We start from the raw sequence: 14,715 nt of genomic DNA on the forward strand, positions 1-14,715 counted from the left end.
CAAATCAAAATAAACAATTTATTAAAATTTGTTGATGAATATTATATTAAACATTGCCAAAATATCCGGCCCATTACTCCGTAATGGGGAAGTTTCTCGACCCGACTGGCGACGTGGAAGGTGGACACCTGGGAAGGTTGGAGGCCCAGGACACCAGGAACATCCTGGGAATCGAACCACGGACCTGGGAGTTGCTAGGCGGATGCGATACCTTTCTGGCAACCCCCCCTATATCCCCCCCATTGATATTTGATCCCCTATGTACAACTTTGCACAGTTACCTTAATGTGTTGAAGACTTATATTATTACGTAGTATCTGTTATAGCTCAATGGTAGAGCATTAGACTGGAATGCTCTGAACCTTAGGTTCGAATCCCATTCGGATGTAGCGGAATGCAGTGTCAATGAAAGATCACACATCGTGGCATATAATTTCCTAGTATGCGTTGCATGATAAATAACGGTATATTCTGAATTACTTTTATTGATCTTTTATTAACAAACAATAAATTGATTAGGAATGATCATCTACTATGACGATGTTCAACTATACGTTCTTCATCTGAATGGCACCGTTGTAGAATAGGACTTTACAGATTTTTAGTCAATGCACTCTAATTTTACTCTTAGAGATTTTGTAACTCATACATCAGAATTATTTCAGAAGAAACTGAAATTCTGCGAACGGTTTAATTCCCGATGGAACATATTTTTACATTGGAATATCACTTGACTCTTTTGGGAATCGAACCCTAAACCTTCAGCGTACCGCTCCGATGCTCTACCTTTGAGCCATGAGTCATACAACTAAGTTTTAAACTTTTACCATGAGCTTAAAGGTAAATTGTTCACACTTGTAATAATAATTTAAAGTAGCCCAAGGCAAATTACTAAAACGCTTGTAAACCGATAACGTCAATAAAGTGAATTAGCAAACATATTGTGTACTATTTACCTTGGATGGGATTTGATCCATAAAAATACAGAGCCACAATCCGATGCTCACCCATTAAGCCATGATTCGTACATACACGCACAATACCTTCTTGTTGCTTAAAGGCAACCTTTTCCCACTTGTAAATCATTGAAGTATAGTCGATGTAAACAAAATCAAGCATTCGACAAAGGTAGCCATTCAATTCTGTACGGATTTAAACCAAAGACGCTATACTCAAACATATTCCGAACGCTAATTGGATAGAGAATCTGCATAGCTATCTAGCAGAAATGTTTTCCAGTCAGGTTTCAAAAATAAGCCTGACAAAATAAGCCCAAAAAAAAAAAAAAAAAAAAACGACAAAAAAAACCCGATTTTTCCCTTTTTAAACCTACTGCTACAAAATACAAGATTTACATTCGAAATTCAATGACAAAGTAAAAATCAAGTTCATTTTGATTCGAGAGTTATAGTTTATGAGTAATTCAAAATCAAAGTGGTTGTGATAAACGCACTTTGATTTCGTTTTATCATAGTCGTCTCCGCTATTCTTCCTGCATGCCAAACGGCATTGTTGCAGAAAAATGTTTTCCCTATGCTTTGTTTGCCATACCAGACACATTTTTTTGCAATCTCCAGTACCTGAACACCGATAGTGTGAATAGGCAGTAGCGTGGCAACATACTGGTTGTGACTGGACAGTTCTTCCAGAAGAAGACGCTCTTCTTCCAACGGTGCGATTTCAATCCGATTGAGCAAGACATGTTCGTTGGCTGTGTTTACATAATGAACCATCAAACGAATCAGCACTTGCGTCTCATCGAAATCAGCTTCCAAGAACGGTTCTTCGGCGTAAATGATTCGAATTGACAAACCGGGACCAGGAAACGGGTGACGTTCCAGTAATTTTGCGGGCGGACCCAGCTCGCGACATAAGGCTCTTACTTCATTTTTATGGAAGTCTATTGGAAAATTTTGCGAAAAGAGTAAGATCTTACTGGAATGCCATAACGCAAGAAAACACCTTAATGCAATTACCTTCTAGAGGTTCTACTATGTCCATCACAACAGTCCGACACAACAACAAAGATTGGCGACCATGCACGTTGGTGGAGGCATCGCGGAAAGTCAAACTTGCTTCGACAACCTAAAACGATTCGAAATATAAAATCTGATCGCTAGTATTAAGAAGAAATGAGAAGCCACTGTGTGTAAAAGAACTTGGTCATAGAACAAGTATGAGTTGTGACAGGACAACGTATTTTGGGGATTTTGGTCAATCATAAGATTCTGAACAGTCCAGGAAAGTATCTCAAATTTCCCGAAGATTGAGCCCGAGTTGCTGTAAACTAGTGACGACCTGCTCGGATTCGTCTTTACGCAGGAAACCGTTATCGATATTGATGGCCTGCAACCGCGACGAGTCGTAACCCTGAACAAGTGCTTTATGGAGAAGGGCAGCACAAACGGCGGAATCCACTCCGCCGCTTACCAGCATAAGCACGATCTTATCACGTCCGACCATGTGCTGGATATAATCGTTACACTGCTGCTTGCGTTTCTCCAATGTGAAACCTTCTTGCAATCCACAGATATCGAATAAGAAATTGTGCAACATTTTTCTTCCTGTTATTATATACCAGCCATTAAGATCAATGTTTCGCACTCAATGGAAAGGAAACCAACATACCATTTTCAGTCAAATCATGGAATTGGACTCAGTAATATCAGCAATAGCGGAAATAATATGACGCGAAGATTTTGCGACGCAACGCAACCCTTCTGCAACCTTGTCTACGCTGTCACCATGGGTCACTGATACCATTTGCCGAGTCTCTAAGCCTTTAAACAATAGGCACTCCGTTTCTACTTGGATCTCGAATTGCCCATCGCAAACATCTTTTCTCTCCTTCGTCCCACCTAAAGAGAACAAAACAAAAACATAAAAACGTTCAAATTATTTTACTACATCATTGTTATTTCTGACATGTTAAATACTGCTGAAAAAAACAATTTGAATGATAAAAATGTGATATAATGCAGAATTGGTTACCTAACTCATTGTTGAGTGTTTGCTTGCGATAACAAATTCCCAGCACTAGAAGACCGCAGCCTAAAGATTGCAGGTCGTATAGTGGGGTATCAACCGCGTACACTGAGTTAGGGCCTGTTCAAAAGTGACATAAAGTTCTTTTTTGGCTCAATCATTTCATCGATTTGGCCCTAAACATTTGTATACACTTTTATGTTTCCAAAAGTTAAGTGTATCAATAACATTAAGCAGAAAAGCCAACTAAACAAATTCTGTGCTTTGTTTTTGGTTTCAGTCTTTACCTCCTGAAATTATAATTGCTTTATACCCTTGTTGAAGCAGACGGGCAGTTGGGATTCTGAGGACTAGAATATCAGATTCCACACATTGGTCTCTGACTCTGTAATCAATAACCTAAAATATAAACTTTTTTTATTAATAAATTTTTCATATCATCTATTACCCATAGCTTTGTAAATGGGTGTCTGCCTGGGAAGCTGCCTGGGAAAGAACCATAATCCTTATGGTTAATACACTTTGCTTGGCTACATAATCTTTCTACATAAAATTAAAAGAAATTTTTCAATATTCATATGGAATTACCTCACAGTAGAACATGTACGTACTGTAAAGCCAGAATCTTTTGATTTATGCTTACCGACATTCTCAGGGAACTCATTGAAAAGCAACTTTGCTATTCCCAAATCACTTATTTAAATAACACAGAATAAAGTAAAATTCATTCAGGGATTCTTTAATGTGATAGATGTTCAGTGTTAATGGTTTTCGAGTGTTCCTTGTTTGTGTAATACATGCGTTTTAAGTTTCAACACCTCCATTCCAAGTTACAACTGAAGAAAACACACCGAAGTGACCAAATAGGTTTTAGATTTGCGTGTAGGGCGAGTTTTTAGTTGTCGATTCTCCATTGTCTCACTAGATGCCACTAAAAAAATTGTTTCATCAGAAAGGGTTTCCACACTTTCGCTAACGTAGCGAAACAAGGGAACCCCATCAGAAACAAGAGTCATGAAGGGAAATCCCTTCTACGATTCTAGCGATTCTAGTTTCATCTTTCATATTAAAGGATACAGGTAAATGCGAAAGTGCGTATTTTGGTTTGGTAATGATCATTAGTACAGTCACTGCAGTGCGACTAGGATTATTTTCTTTACGCCATTAGCGACGCATTTCAAATTTTAAAAAATGGTTCGTTACAAAATAGTTGACATGGATCCAGTTCCAGTTAACAATACTTTTGTTTAAAATCGTTACATCAGTTTCATTTGCAAAAATACATAATGCGACTATCACGTAAGTTCCAATTGCCGCAACATCCAGTATGATGATCAAAAGCAAAATAATTTGATTCATACTTTCTCGCATACGGCGAGCACCGGAGAACTGGGAATCGTGAGCCCTGCATCAGGTAATGTGGTCATGGAATGTCTGTCACCTAGATGAACCCGGTCCATATGGACTTTGAGATTATCCTTTCGCTTGAAACGGGATCTGCAATTCTTATAACGGCAGGCAAAGCTCGCTTCTTTTCCACATTCGAATGTAATATGTCTGTTTTAATATCAAAAAAATTTATAAGTGGAAAAAAAAAAACTTTCTATTAAAGATTTGTTGAAACGTACATACCTTACGTAATTTTTACGTTTCGTATAACTCCGTCCACACGGGCACATGTTAAGGCTCCCTTCATGTTGAGCTCCATCAACGGTAATCGGTAAAGTTTGCTCTTTATACCGTAATTGTTCATCCGATCCGCAATTTATAGGTCGATCGTTATTTCCTGCTGATAGGGTTTTGTTGATTATAAGTTTTGTTGAAAGGGCTAAGAGTACACAGTCATTGTCCTAACTGCTGCAAAGACCGATGTATAGTTCACACACGGTACGTTTGAAACAAACATTTCCCTCTCTACTCAAATTATATCTTTTTGCACTGAAACAATAGGATGAATTATCCAATATTTAAAGTAAAACATTCAATTCAAACGAATGATACCCGAGCAAAGGATTTTACATGACTAAGAAACACGTAAAGAAATAAAACAATATTTAAAGGAAATGAAAGATTGTAGTTTTTGTTGATGACGGAACGCAGGTTTTAGACAACAAAAACATAAAGAAACGAATGAATGAATCATTTCAGTTGTTGCAAAAAGAATGCGAGCTTCTTTACTCCTACCAACCGCCCTTTGTTCCCATATGAACTCCCAACAACGTAAGTAATTTCAAAGAACTTAAGGCTTTCAAAAATGTAAAAGGCGAGAAGGCAACTTGATATACTAAAAAAAAAAAAAAAACTCAAATTTATCCCGCGATCTTCATAAGAAATCTGAAAATTCGATAGAAAATTGAAAGATGTTTAACACACCTTGGATGTGTAGCAAAATAATGGCGTGCATTCGTCGCCCACAAAAATGAATTTAAAAAAAAAAAACGAGTAAGGAGTTCGACATGTCAATTACAAGAATAGCGGAACTATATTTTTCCGAAAAATTATGCTAAATCGTGCCTATAAAAAGGTCAAGTAATTTTAGTATCAGACGCTCTCAGAAGGCGCCGTTGTCGGTAATTCTTCGTATTCGGTCGGATGTCGCTTCATCATATGCTTCTGAATGTAACGCCGATGTAAGAACTTGTGCTGGCAAATGGGACAGCTGTACTGCGGTTCTTGGCCACATTCGTAACGCAAGTGAGCTTGTAAATTATCTTTGCGCTTGTAGCGGCGCTGGCACTGCGGGCAAGAGAAGGGCTTGTTGGGATCATAATTGGTATTTCGGACAGCCTGCGCTTGCCCTAAGAAAAAAGAAAAAAATAGAGCCAACAAGAAAATGATCCGAGTCACGCAGCGACATTCAGGTCGAAAGGCATAGCCTTTACAATATATCCTTAAGAAGCCTCTAACTATTTCTGATACACGTCACAGTCGGATGGATAACAATGAATTTAACAAGCCCACATGATTTGGCATGAAGTTGAAATGGACAAGACAATTCCCCCTATTCTAGCTAACATTCGGTTTGGGGGGGTTAAGTCAGGGGAACTAATCATACCAAGCTTGCAGAGAAATCGTGCCCAAATTTCGTCTACAAGTGGTTAGTTTGCATTGACCCAAACGGAAATGCAAATGACCACAAAAAGCCGAACGGAGCTAATCTTTGAGAAAAACATTGACTCACCTTTGGCTGTTGATGAAGACAGAGAAGCTTCGGAAGATAAGGATTTCTTTTTGGTCCGTTTGTGTTTGGAAGGTCCAGCAGTTACATTGGGTGTAGAAGTCCATGTGTCAGTTCCTGTATTAAATCAATTACATTTTGAACGAGGAGAGTTCCAGGAATGCGACGAAGCTTTACCTTCATCCGAGTATGCGACTCCTAATAATGTATTGAATCCATCTTGGGAATTATTCCAAAATTCATCTTCAACGTGCTGAGATCGCCAAAGAAATTGAAAATTTATTTTAGGTCTTTCAAAATATTAAAAATGAGCTTACTTGGGAAGGCCAATTTTCCGTAGCTTCAAAATGGTCATCGCCGAACTCGGAGTCTATGTTTTCACCCTGATCGGCAAGCACAGGAACAAAATTATCATCAGGTTCCATCTCAGCCACCATCACACCAGGTTCTAAATCCTCGCCATTTTCTTCACTGCCATCCTCTCTGAGATGTTGCTGCTCATTCTCTTCTTCATTATTGTTGAATGATGCTCCCATCATCTGGATTGAAGATGATAAGAAAGATCTAGGATTTGATGGGGAGTTTATGGAATCACCCCTGTTTCCAGAAGTGGGATATGGTTCTGACAAAATCTGAGACATTTTCGGTCCATTCATTTTGGCTTTAACATTTGAGGGTGAAAATACCTCTGGAAAGCTGACAGTAAACTTTTTAAGCTGTTGCTGGTCAACTAGGCCTTTATCAAACCAAAATTAGGTAACCAGAATTAAAATAAAACAAACAAACCACATTCTTGCCTTTAATTTTCAAGGAATCGGCCATTTGCAAGAAAATTTCCAGTCTGTCTTGGGTAACATTCACCTCACCCCTATACATGTACTACAAATATATGTTATGATCATAACATTTTGCTTTTAAATAATATTGCAGAGCTTTACATCAACTAAAGCTTTAAGATCAGCAAACTTGACATCTTTAAGAAAGATAACTGCTTGTTTGTCTGGCAATTGGCTTAGAAGTTCCTGGATAGCAAATAGCATTCAGAAAAAATTTTAATTAACACAAATTCTGTCAAACTCACTTCAAAATACTGGCTACAAGCAAACAACACTATTCGATGGACATTGATGAATTGCCCTTCTGCTGCCAATGTGACATCAACAAGTCTCTCCTTCATCAGCAGGGAATCCAACACTGATATTAATGTGTTGTGATGATTATTCCATTTCAAACAAAATTCTCTTAAATCATTCTCCATAACTGTTCTATTTCTGTCCTCAAGAACAGAATGTGGAGCCAAATGATAGAAATTATTCAAAAGCACAATTTCTTATTAAGTAACGTTTAACATCCGTTGCTGCTAGAAATTTTGAATCCTTTTAACGATATTCGTATTTTAGTCTTTCTGGGCTTTATTCCACCAAAAATAAAAACCTCGCTTAAACTCTTTAATTGTAACGTTCAAATCTCCGGGTTTTTTTTCTGTGGGTTCTTGAAGAAAGGCTCCTGGCTCCTGTTTGGTGTTTTTTAGAACTTTCGCACGTCTTGAATGCTTTTAAATGTAATAACTTCCGCTTGGTGTCGACAACTTCGTTCTACAGCAACGCCATCTATAGTGTTTAACATTCGATACGTATTTGCGCGAAATTTACCGTTTTTGATAAGGTCAGTCGAGAATGTTTGATTGATCAAAACAAATTTATTTGAACAATAATACATTTTATGGAGAAGGGTTTTGACACTTTTTACTTAATAATAGACATATATTGACCCAGCCAATGCAGTGTTTCCATCTTAACAACTATTAACCGCCCGGATCGGAATTGTTTGTAATTCATTAATTTTAAAATATGAGACATAAATCCACATGGCTGGGACACGTAATGTGTCTGAACTGGTCGGTGAACAATGAGACAGATGAGAAACTAAAACGATTTAGAAATTAATTTCTTTTAAGGATGAAAGAAGAACCAAATAACAATCAGAAAGCGAGTTGTGCCATAGGGATCTATACAGGGCGATCCAGCCATGCAGAAAACACTTCGCTCATATCCAGTTAATTTAATCGATCTTGACAGTAGAATAAATTTTCCTCACGAAGAGACTGGAGCCTATGTATCCAACAGTTCCACAGAGGACGCCTAAACCAAGGCTAAAAAGTGCCATATAACCAAAGTAAAAAGCAGTTTGGAACAATCCATACATCCTATGAAAAAAATAAAAATTATTAAAAAATAAAAACAATTGTGAGCCTTTGCCGTTTCATTCGATATTCAACAGAGAGTATATAATTTAATTCATACTTGGTTTTAAAGAAGAAATAGTAGATGGCATACATGTAGACATAGCCAGAGGTTGAGGCTGCTGCCAAAAAACTAGTCCACTGCCTAGAAACAGGTAGACAATAATAGCTGTTTTAATACCTTTCAATGGATACCAAATAAAAATCCCAAAACAATTACCATCGGTAGTCTTCAGCATTGAGCAAGAAATAAGTGCATACAATAGTGACGCACACGGTGACTACGATTAGAATCAAAACGACGAGAAGCATGAAGCCGTAGACATAGTAGATCTTGTAGGCCCAAAACGATGTAAAAATAAAGTACCTAGAATTTATAGAACAACATTAATTGATAACAAGCTCGATACCCGGTAGATTTTTTTTTTTTTTTTTTTTTACATTTCAATGAAGATAGATCCAAATGGAAGAATGCCACCGAGTGCAACAATTACTGCAGGTTCCATGAACCATTTTTTCTCTGGGATTGGACGAGGGACGGCATTGACACGGCAAGGATAATCTGGTTGGCCGGATAAATTTCGACCTAATACCGTTCCCACCAGTGTCAAAGGAAGGACGATAAACAAGCATATACAAGTGATGGCAACCTGAGAAAAAAACGAATAAATTTTATCAAATGTGGTTCTTTTATTAAATATTCCTTTTGTGACGCATTATGGCATCAACTTACCATAGATCCGAATGGGATGGCCCTTGAGGCATGATAATAAATGGCGATAAAATTGATGCAAAACTCTGTTCCACAGACAACAGATGGGACAAGAAATGCGGAAACAAGCATTTGTCGGATCCATCGCTTCCCACCCATGCGTGCGTACAAGCTGCCACCAAAGTAGCCATTGACAGGTGACGTGGCGGCATATACGAAAATTCCTGTACTGATCAACGAGCCACGTCTAAAAGAGAAATAATACCATAAGTAAACGAAAGCTGTATATACATTTAACCTTAACAACTTACTCGGTGTATAATTCACCGACAATCGTCAAAAGGATAACGCTTATGGTAACAACGGTAATATGATAACCACTGCCAATAAGAGCCGAAAAAAACGTAGCATGAGCCGATGGTCGGAAAACATCGCCATGTACCTGCTTCCAACCGTACTCATCTCCTAAATCCCGTTCCTATTGAAACACAAAACCAGAATAGTTTAAGGAGCTGTCCGCATCAATAAACAGTAATGGAAATACCATATCATCCATTTCTTCGTCCTTGTTGTATCTGGCATAGTCTTTCCTCAACGTTCGCATCAAGATCATCGAGACAAGACCAACCAAAAATATGACCATCATAAAACTATTGAAAATACTGAACCAGTGGATCTGAAAACAAAAAACAAAAAGAATTCATACAACAGAAATCTCATTGGCCAGAAATTAATTAGAAACATACTCTGTGTTGAAAGAAGTTTGGATCAAGGTATTTGTCAAAGCGATCTTCAAATTTTACTGCAGAGCTCTTCCAGCTAACTTCATATGTAAATGAAATCACAGCACCATTTTCAAGCTTAACTTTGTTTTCTGATGTCAGATTAACATCCACAATTTGTTTTCCATTGAATCCAATTTCAAATTTTTTGTGGGTAAAGATGAAATGTTCATTGTTTTCACCAATTTCACCAACCACCCCCCATATGGGTAGATCATCAAGATACATTTGATACCAGTAATGATTTTTAACAGCATATGTAAAAGCTTTTAGCTTTTCCTCAGTCAGCCCTACTTCACAGTATGGAGTTGTAGATATAGATCCTAGGAGGTTAAAACTGATATAGTTACAGGTAAATTATGTTATTGCAAGAACATGAAAAATACCTTTAAAGTCAATTGGAATACCACTTGGCTCAAGTTCCACACCTTGCAATGCTTCACCCAAAGTTTCATGATAGTGGCTGATAGTTTCTTTGGGGCCACTGCAGAATGGCAGAGAAAAGTACAGATAGGTCTCTTGACGATTATGATAGGGACCAACCGTATTCACCCACAAGACGACTTCTTCATTATCCTCGTACTGAAATTAGTTACGAAGACATTTTATGAGAATTATTCTTACGAAGGGCCGGTTTCAAGAGTCACACAGCTCAACTTGGTTCGACTTACTATGTGATTGTGCTCGTCGCATCCAACAAAAACTGATAGCAATAAGAGACACAATACAAACAGATTTGAAGAAATCATACTGCCGTCTGTTTCACAAATTAATTCCCCAAAATATATCACGTTTTCATACGCCTTTTAATAACTTGATGCCAAACAACTTTGCAGCCACGTCAACTTTTCAGCTAAGATCACACGTTTGCTCATGGATCTCCAGAGGGCAGTAGAATAGGTTTTGCAGTATCCAACGTGAGATGGCGATGTAATGAAACGTAAACAACTACTGTAAACATAAGCGGCAAGGCTACCATCGTTATTTAATTTTAAACGAATGTTTTTATATAAAAAATTACTACGGCAAACCTCATTATTCTACAGAAAAATTAAAAGTTTATTAAACAATAACTTTTAAAAAGGTTGGAGTAAAATAGAAGAAAAGCAAATATCAATAAAATTCTACTGAATGATAAGTGTTATCAGTTGGCCAACTGGCATGTATCTTCGTCAATCATGAACCGACGATGCATTGATAACCGACCGGTTGAGTTCTGAACCACACACTAAGTTCTGCATATCGGAGCCACACTACACGTAAGAAAGTCCAATTACTGTTTCTGCACGAGGACATCCCTGAAAATGATGACAATTAACAATCCAGTAAGAACTATTGAAAGCCCAAGTCCTTGAATTAATAATACAAGTTTCATTATTCTAGGTAATTCCCTGTGTTACAAGCTTACCTGGTGGCTGTTTGCAGGAAGGGAGTTTGATTATCATCCATGGTCAGCCAACTTTTAACAGTAACAGGTAGGACAAGATTTTACTGGTTCCCCTTAGTCTCTGGGCTCATTGTGGGCTACATATAGGTCTATTATCATCATCATCTGAATATGTTGCCTAAGTAAACCCTTAGCTTTTTGCCATAAACATCTCATGTAGGTTTAGCATTAACTTGGTACATCAGGGCAACATGCATTGCATCTTCCATTTCGATGCTCGTTTCGACCAGGGCCAGGTTGTTCGCAATACCAATTTTCCGTCATCGACCTGGGGACATGAAGAGCGATCCACATTGCTCTTTACCAGAAATAAACCTTTCTTTATGGAAATAAGATGTTTGCAAGATCGTTTCATGGTTTGCCTTATTCAGATCACCACCGAGAAATTCGTGAATCCTTGCAGCTTCGTTTTGTTAGCTTATCAGTTATCGTTTCGCTTGTTATTTCAATGGGTACACTGTTTTCAAATTGTTATTTGCTTTATGTTGTTATCTGTTCAGGTTTTGTGTAAGCTTAGTATGTGGGCCGCAGCCGGAACTTAGTGCTATCGCATTCCAGTTGACTGCGCATTTTGACACAAATTGGGTCATTCGCAATAGCAAATTAAATAAGGAGTGGGGTGTCGAAGAGGGCTCGGCGACACGCAAGTTCCCTTTCCAACGCCTTCAACCTTTCCAGCTTGAGATTTTTACTAGTCCGTCCTGCTATGTGGTGAGTCATCCTCTATTCCCGTCCACCTGCATTTTCAATCAAATGTTGCCATGGAGCTTATCGGCTGTTTTTTCTTGGCCCCGTATCGTATATGACATTTTTGGTCTCTGCTGATAAAAGTTTTCGTTTCACGGACGAACAGGTTGCCATCGATGGAAATCATTACTGTGAATATTCCCATCGTGTTTCCTATTCCCAAGCCAACACTCTTCAAATAACTGGAGATGTCCAAGTCAGCATGATTGAATTTAAATCAACCAATACTTACCCGACATTTCCATCAGGCAATCGCCTTAACGTAACTAATCCGGTAATGCAAATGAGTCGAAACAGTAAACATAGAAATATCTTCTGATACCACTATTATTCCAGCCCATCCCTTTTGCTTCGTTGATCAACGGCCCTTTGGCAGTAGGAAACGAAATTCAAGTTCACGGACAAGTAAAGCCATACCCTAATAGGTAACTTACATGATCACGTTCAATAACGCAACGCTGACAATATCCTATTCACACTACGCAGGTTCCACATAAACTTGCAGCAAGGATGTCAGACTTATCCTTCACCAACCATCGCTTTCCATTTCAATCCCAGATACGAAGGCGGAAATCGCGTTATCGTTATGAATTCCTTATTGGGAGGCCAATGGGGATCGGAACAACGCATCGCAACCGGAAGACATCTCGCGCCTGGAACCACATTTGTGCTTAGCATTAAACGTCAAGCCTACAACTTTGATATTCTGGTCAATGGAACTCGCATCGCCAATTACGCTCATCGGATCGGAGCTGACATTATCGATTCAGTTTCCATCGATGGCGATGTGATCGTCAATAAAGTCGTCGCGATTTAGAAAACCTAGTTAAAGCAGTTTATGCACATTCCAAATATGTAAAGCCTTTGCCAAAATTGCTGCTGATAGTTTACCCCTTAGTTTTCTGAAGTTGTATGCAATTGGTGCGGACCCAACCTCTAGTATCACAATCCAATGTGATGTTGTAACTTGGTGCATTAGTGAAGTACCTACTTTTCTGTTACATAGAGACAAAAAATAAAATAAAAATGGGGGAAAACAATTTGTAAGATGATCAGCTATTTGCCAATATCGATCAGAAATGTTTATGTAGCAAATGCCAATACTGTGCCATGCCAGTATTCTATTATCACTCCACGTTTTGTGGTGGACTTCGACCGACATTCTAATCGTATTCTTTACGTAGTACGTTATATGTAAACGTTTAGAAATAGACCCACATCGAAACAAGTTCCCAATTCCTAGAGAAGGCATGGAAATTAATACTTATTAGTACATCACGTTTAAAATTTACTTAGATTATTTACTTGTAAACTGGATAATCTGCCTTTAGCATTTGACGACTTTTACTCGACTGAAACGAGTTATTATAGACACCACTAAAAAAATCTGTAAAGAATAAGATCAACGTTAAGTCTCTTAGAGATGACGGTCGACATAGTAGAATAGTTACATTCATATTTGGACAGTTGCTGACACTCATGTTAATAACAAAAAGCTTATTCTCCTGCTTACGAAGAATCCTTTATTTCTTCTACAAAACTAACGATAACGAGTGGTGATGGGTCTCCGAACTTAAATTCCGGTAAAGCTAAACGGTAAACATCCGTTTACCAAATTCGTTTTCGAGATCAGAAACTTTGCCTGGCATAAACTTCAATGGCTGAATGACTGAGTCAGGCAACAAGAGCCTACAAAGAAAAGTGATCATCATGACAATTAAAAAGAAGTTCTTCTACCTGGGGAATATTCTTTTTTGTGGTATCTTTTTTTCCCTGAAGTTACGTGGGTTATCTTGGTTCGGACGTTAAACGGATGTATCAGGTCCAGGGTCATTTGAATGTGGTAGTGCATTGGAACAGTAAGACGAGCGTGCGCAAAAAAAACTAGTAATTACTTGACACAAATGTCACAGTCTCTGAGCAAGAGATGATAGTGCCTAAGGAGAACATAACACTGTTGAGTCAGAGGTAACATAAACAGGCTAAAACTTAAGATCTTTTATCTATCTCCGTAAGGCACCTCTGATTATTTCAAATAACAATAATTTACACAATTAATATTGTTTCAGTGAAGACCAGTATGAGAATAACTCACCTTCGTTCTTAGCATCAAACTGAACTTGAGATGGTAATCCTTGATAAATCATAGTAGTAGCTGAAAATTGGTTACTTGAAATAAAGTGCCCTGGCAGCACATATTCACCTTATTGGTTTACAAGTGTCCCAACAGGAAGATTTTGCAGTTATCGAAATTTGCTGCCAAGAGAGCTATTCTTGGTATGATTTTCTCCCACATTCCAACTTAGTCCTGACAAACCCAAAGAACAAAATTTAGTTTTAAAAGTGCTTGAATAATAACCAGAAGTCATCCAGGGAAATTTAAAGTTCCTTACCAACAATCTTTCATATCAGGACATTTTGCTCAGTTCTAACAGTAGAAAAACAACAAGTACTTGAGCTTTAAATCTGCTGAGGTTTCTACATCTGAAGGTGGATTTACAGTAAATTTAAGCAGTCTCACAGATCACGAAATGGCCCCATAATCAGAAGCAGAGTGTAACCACGCGACTATTGTTCATAACAAAACATAATGTGCTGAAGATCTATAAAGATGGTCTTAGC

General features: G+C 38.1%; 4 protein-coding genes across 10 annotated transcripts; 1 reads left to right on the forward strand and 3 right to left on the reverse strand.

Moving 5' to 3' along the window:
• Window positions 1-467: 467 nt before the first annotated feature.
• LOC116932544 (longitudinals lacking protein, isoforms A/B/D/L) lies at window positions 468-7,722 on the reverse strand. 6 transcript variants are annotated; one of them, XM_045180341.1, is made up of 15 exons: window positions 7,245-7,722; window positions 7,102-7,185; window positions 6,961-7,042; window positions 6,850-6,899; window positions 6,481-6,702; window positions 6,341-6,416; window positions 6,167-6,280; window positions 4,618-4,774; window positions 3,629-4,542; window positions 3,434-3,528; window positions 3,273-3,370; window positions 2,992-3,105; window positions 2,629-2,858; window positions 1,977-2,564; window positions 468-1,900 (listed from the first exon to the last, which is right to left on the reverse strand). In XM_045180341.1, the coding sequence occupies exons 1-9, from the start codon at window positions 7,419-7,421 to the stop codon at window positions 4,341-4,343; spliced, it is 1,164 nt and encodes a 387-aa protein (XP_045036276.1). In that variant the 5' UTR covers window positions 7,422-7,722; the 3' UTR covers window positions 468-1,900; window positions 1,977-2,564; window positions 2,629-2,858; window positions 2,992-3,105; window positions 3,273-3,370; window positions 3,434-3,528; window positions 3,629-4,340. The 6 variants fall into 6 exon arrangements, with proteins under 6 accessions (XP_045036276.1, XP_045036275.1, XP_045036274.1 ...); XM_045180340.1 differs by having other exon boundaries at window positions 4,618-4,771; window positions 6,481-6,899; window positions 7,245-7,721; XM_045180339.1 differs by having other exon boundaries at window positions 3,299-3,370; window positions 6,481-6,899; window positions 7,245-7,721.
• Window positions 1,330-3,588, reverse strand: LOC116932548 (GMP synthase [glutamine-hydrolyzing]). The gene is made up of 8 exons (XM_045179923.1): window positions 3,574-3,588; window positions 3,434-3,528; window positions 3,273-3,370; window positions 2,745-2,858; window positions 2,299-2,564; window positions 1,977-2,085; window positions 1,581-1,900; window positions 1,330-1,335 (listed from the first exon to the last, which is right to left on the reverse strand). The coding sequence occupies exons 1-8, from the start codon at window positions 3,586-3,588 to the stop codon at window positions 1,330-1,332; spliced, it is 1,023 nt and encodes a 340-aa protein (XP_045035858.1).
• Window positions 7,723-7,842: 120 nt separating the features above from the next.
• On the reverse strand, window positions 7,843-10,774 carry LOC116932551 (transmembrane 9 superfamily member 3). Its single transcript, XM_032940316.2, has 10 exons — window positions 10,571-10,774; window positions 10,286-10,481; window positions 9,864-10,222; window positions 9,662-9,793; window positions 9,429-9,595; window positions 9,139-9,364; window positions 8,847-9,055; window positions 8,626-8,772; window positions 8,467-8,550; window positions 7,843-8,369 (listed from the first exon to the last, which is right to left on the reverse strand). Exons 1-10 carry the CDS (start codon window positions 10,646-10,648, stop codon window positions 8,225-8,227), a joined length of 1,743 nt encoding a protein of 580 aa, XP_032796207.2. The 5' UTR covers window positions 10,649-10,774; the 3' UTR covers window positions 7,843-8,224.
• A 100-nt stretch (window positions 10,775-10,874) lies between these two features.
• Window positions 10,875-13,133, forward strand: LOC116932554 (galectin-4). Of its 2 annotated transcripts, none has more exons than XM_032940319.2 (6): window positions 10,875-11,224; window positions 11,283-11,374; window positions 11,847-12,057; window positions 12,200-12,367; window positions 12,430-12,518; window positions 12,580-13,133. In XM_032940319.2, the coding sequence occupies exons 1-6, from the start codon at window positions 11,204-11,206 to the stop codon at window positions 12,908-12,910; spliced, it is 912 nt and encodes a 303-aa protein (XP_032796210.2). In that variant the 5' UTR covers window positions 10,875-11,203; the 3' UTR covers window positions 12,911-13,133. The 2 variants fall into 2 exon arrangements, with proteins under 2 accessions (XP_032796210.2, XP_032796211.2); XM_032940320.2 differs by lacking the exon at window positions 11,847-12,057 and adding an exon at window positions 11,507-11,702 and having other exon boundaries at window positions 10,890-11,224.
• The last annotated feature ends 1,582 nt before the right edge of the window (window positions 13,134-14,715 follow it).

The sequence above is a fragment of the Daphnia magna genome, linkage group LG10 (assembly GCF_020631705.1).
Source record: "Daphnia magna isolate NIES linkage group LG10, ASM2063170v1.1, whole genome shotgun sequence".
Classification (NCBI taxonomy): domain Eukaryota; kingdom Metazoa; phylum Arthropoda; class Branchiopoda; order Diplostraca; family Daphniidae; genus Daphnia; species Daphnia magna.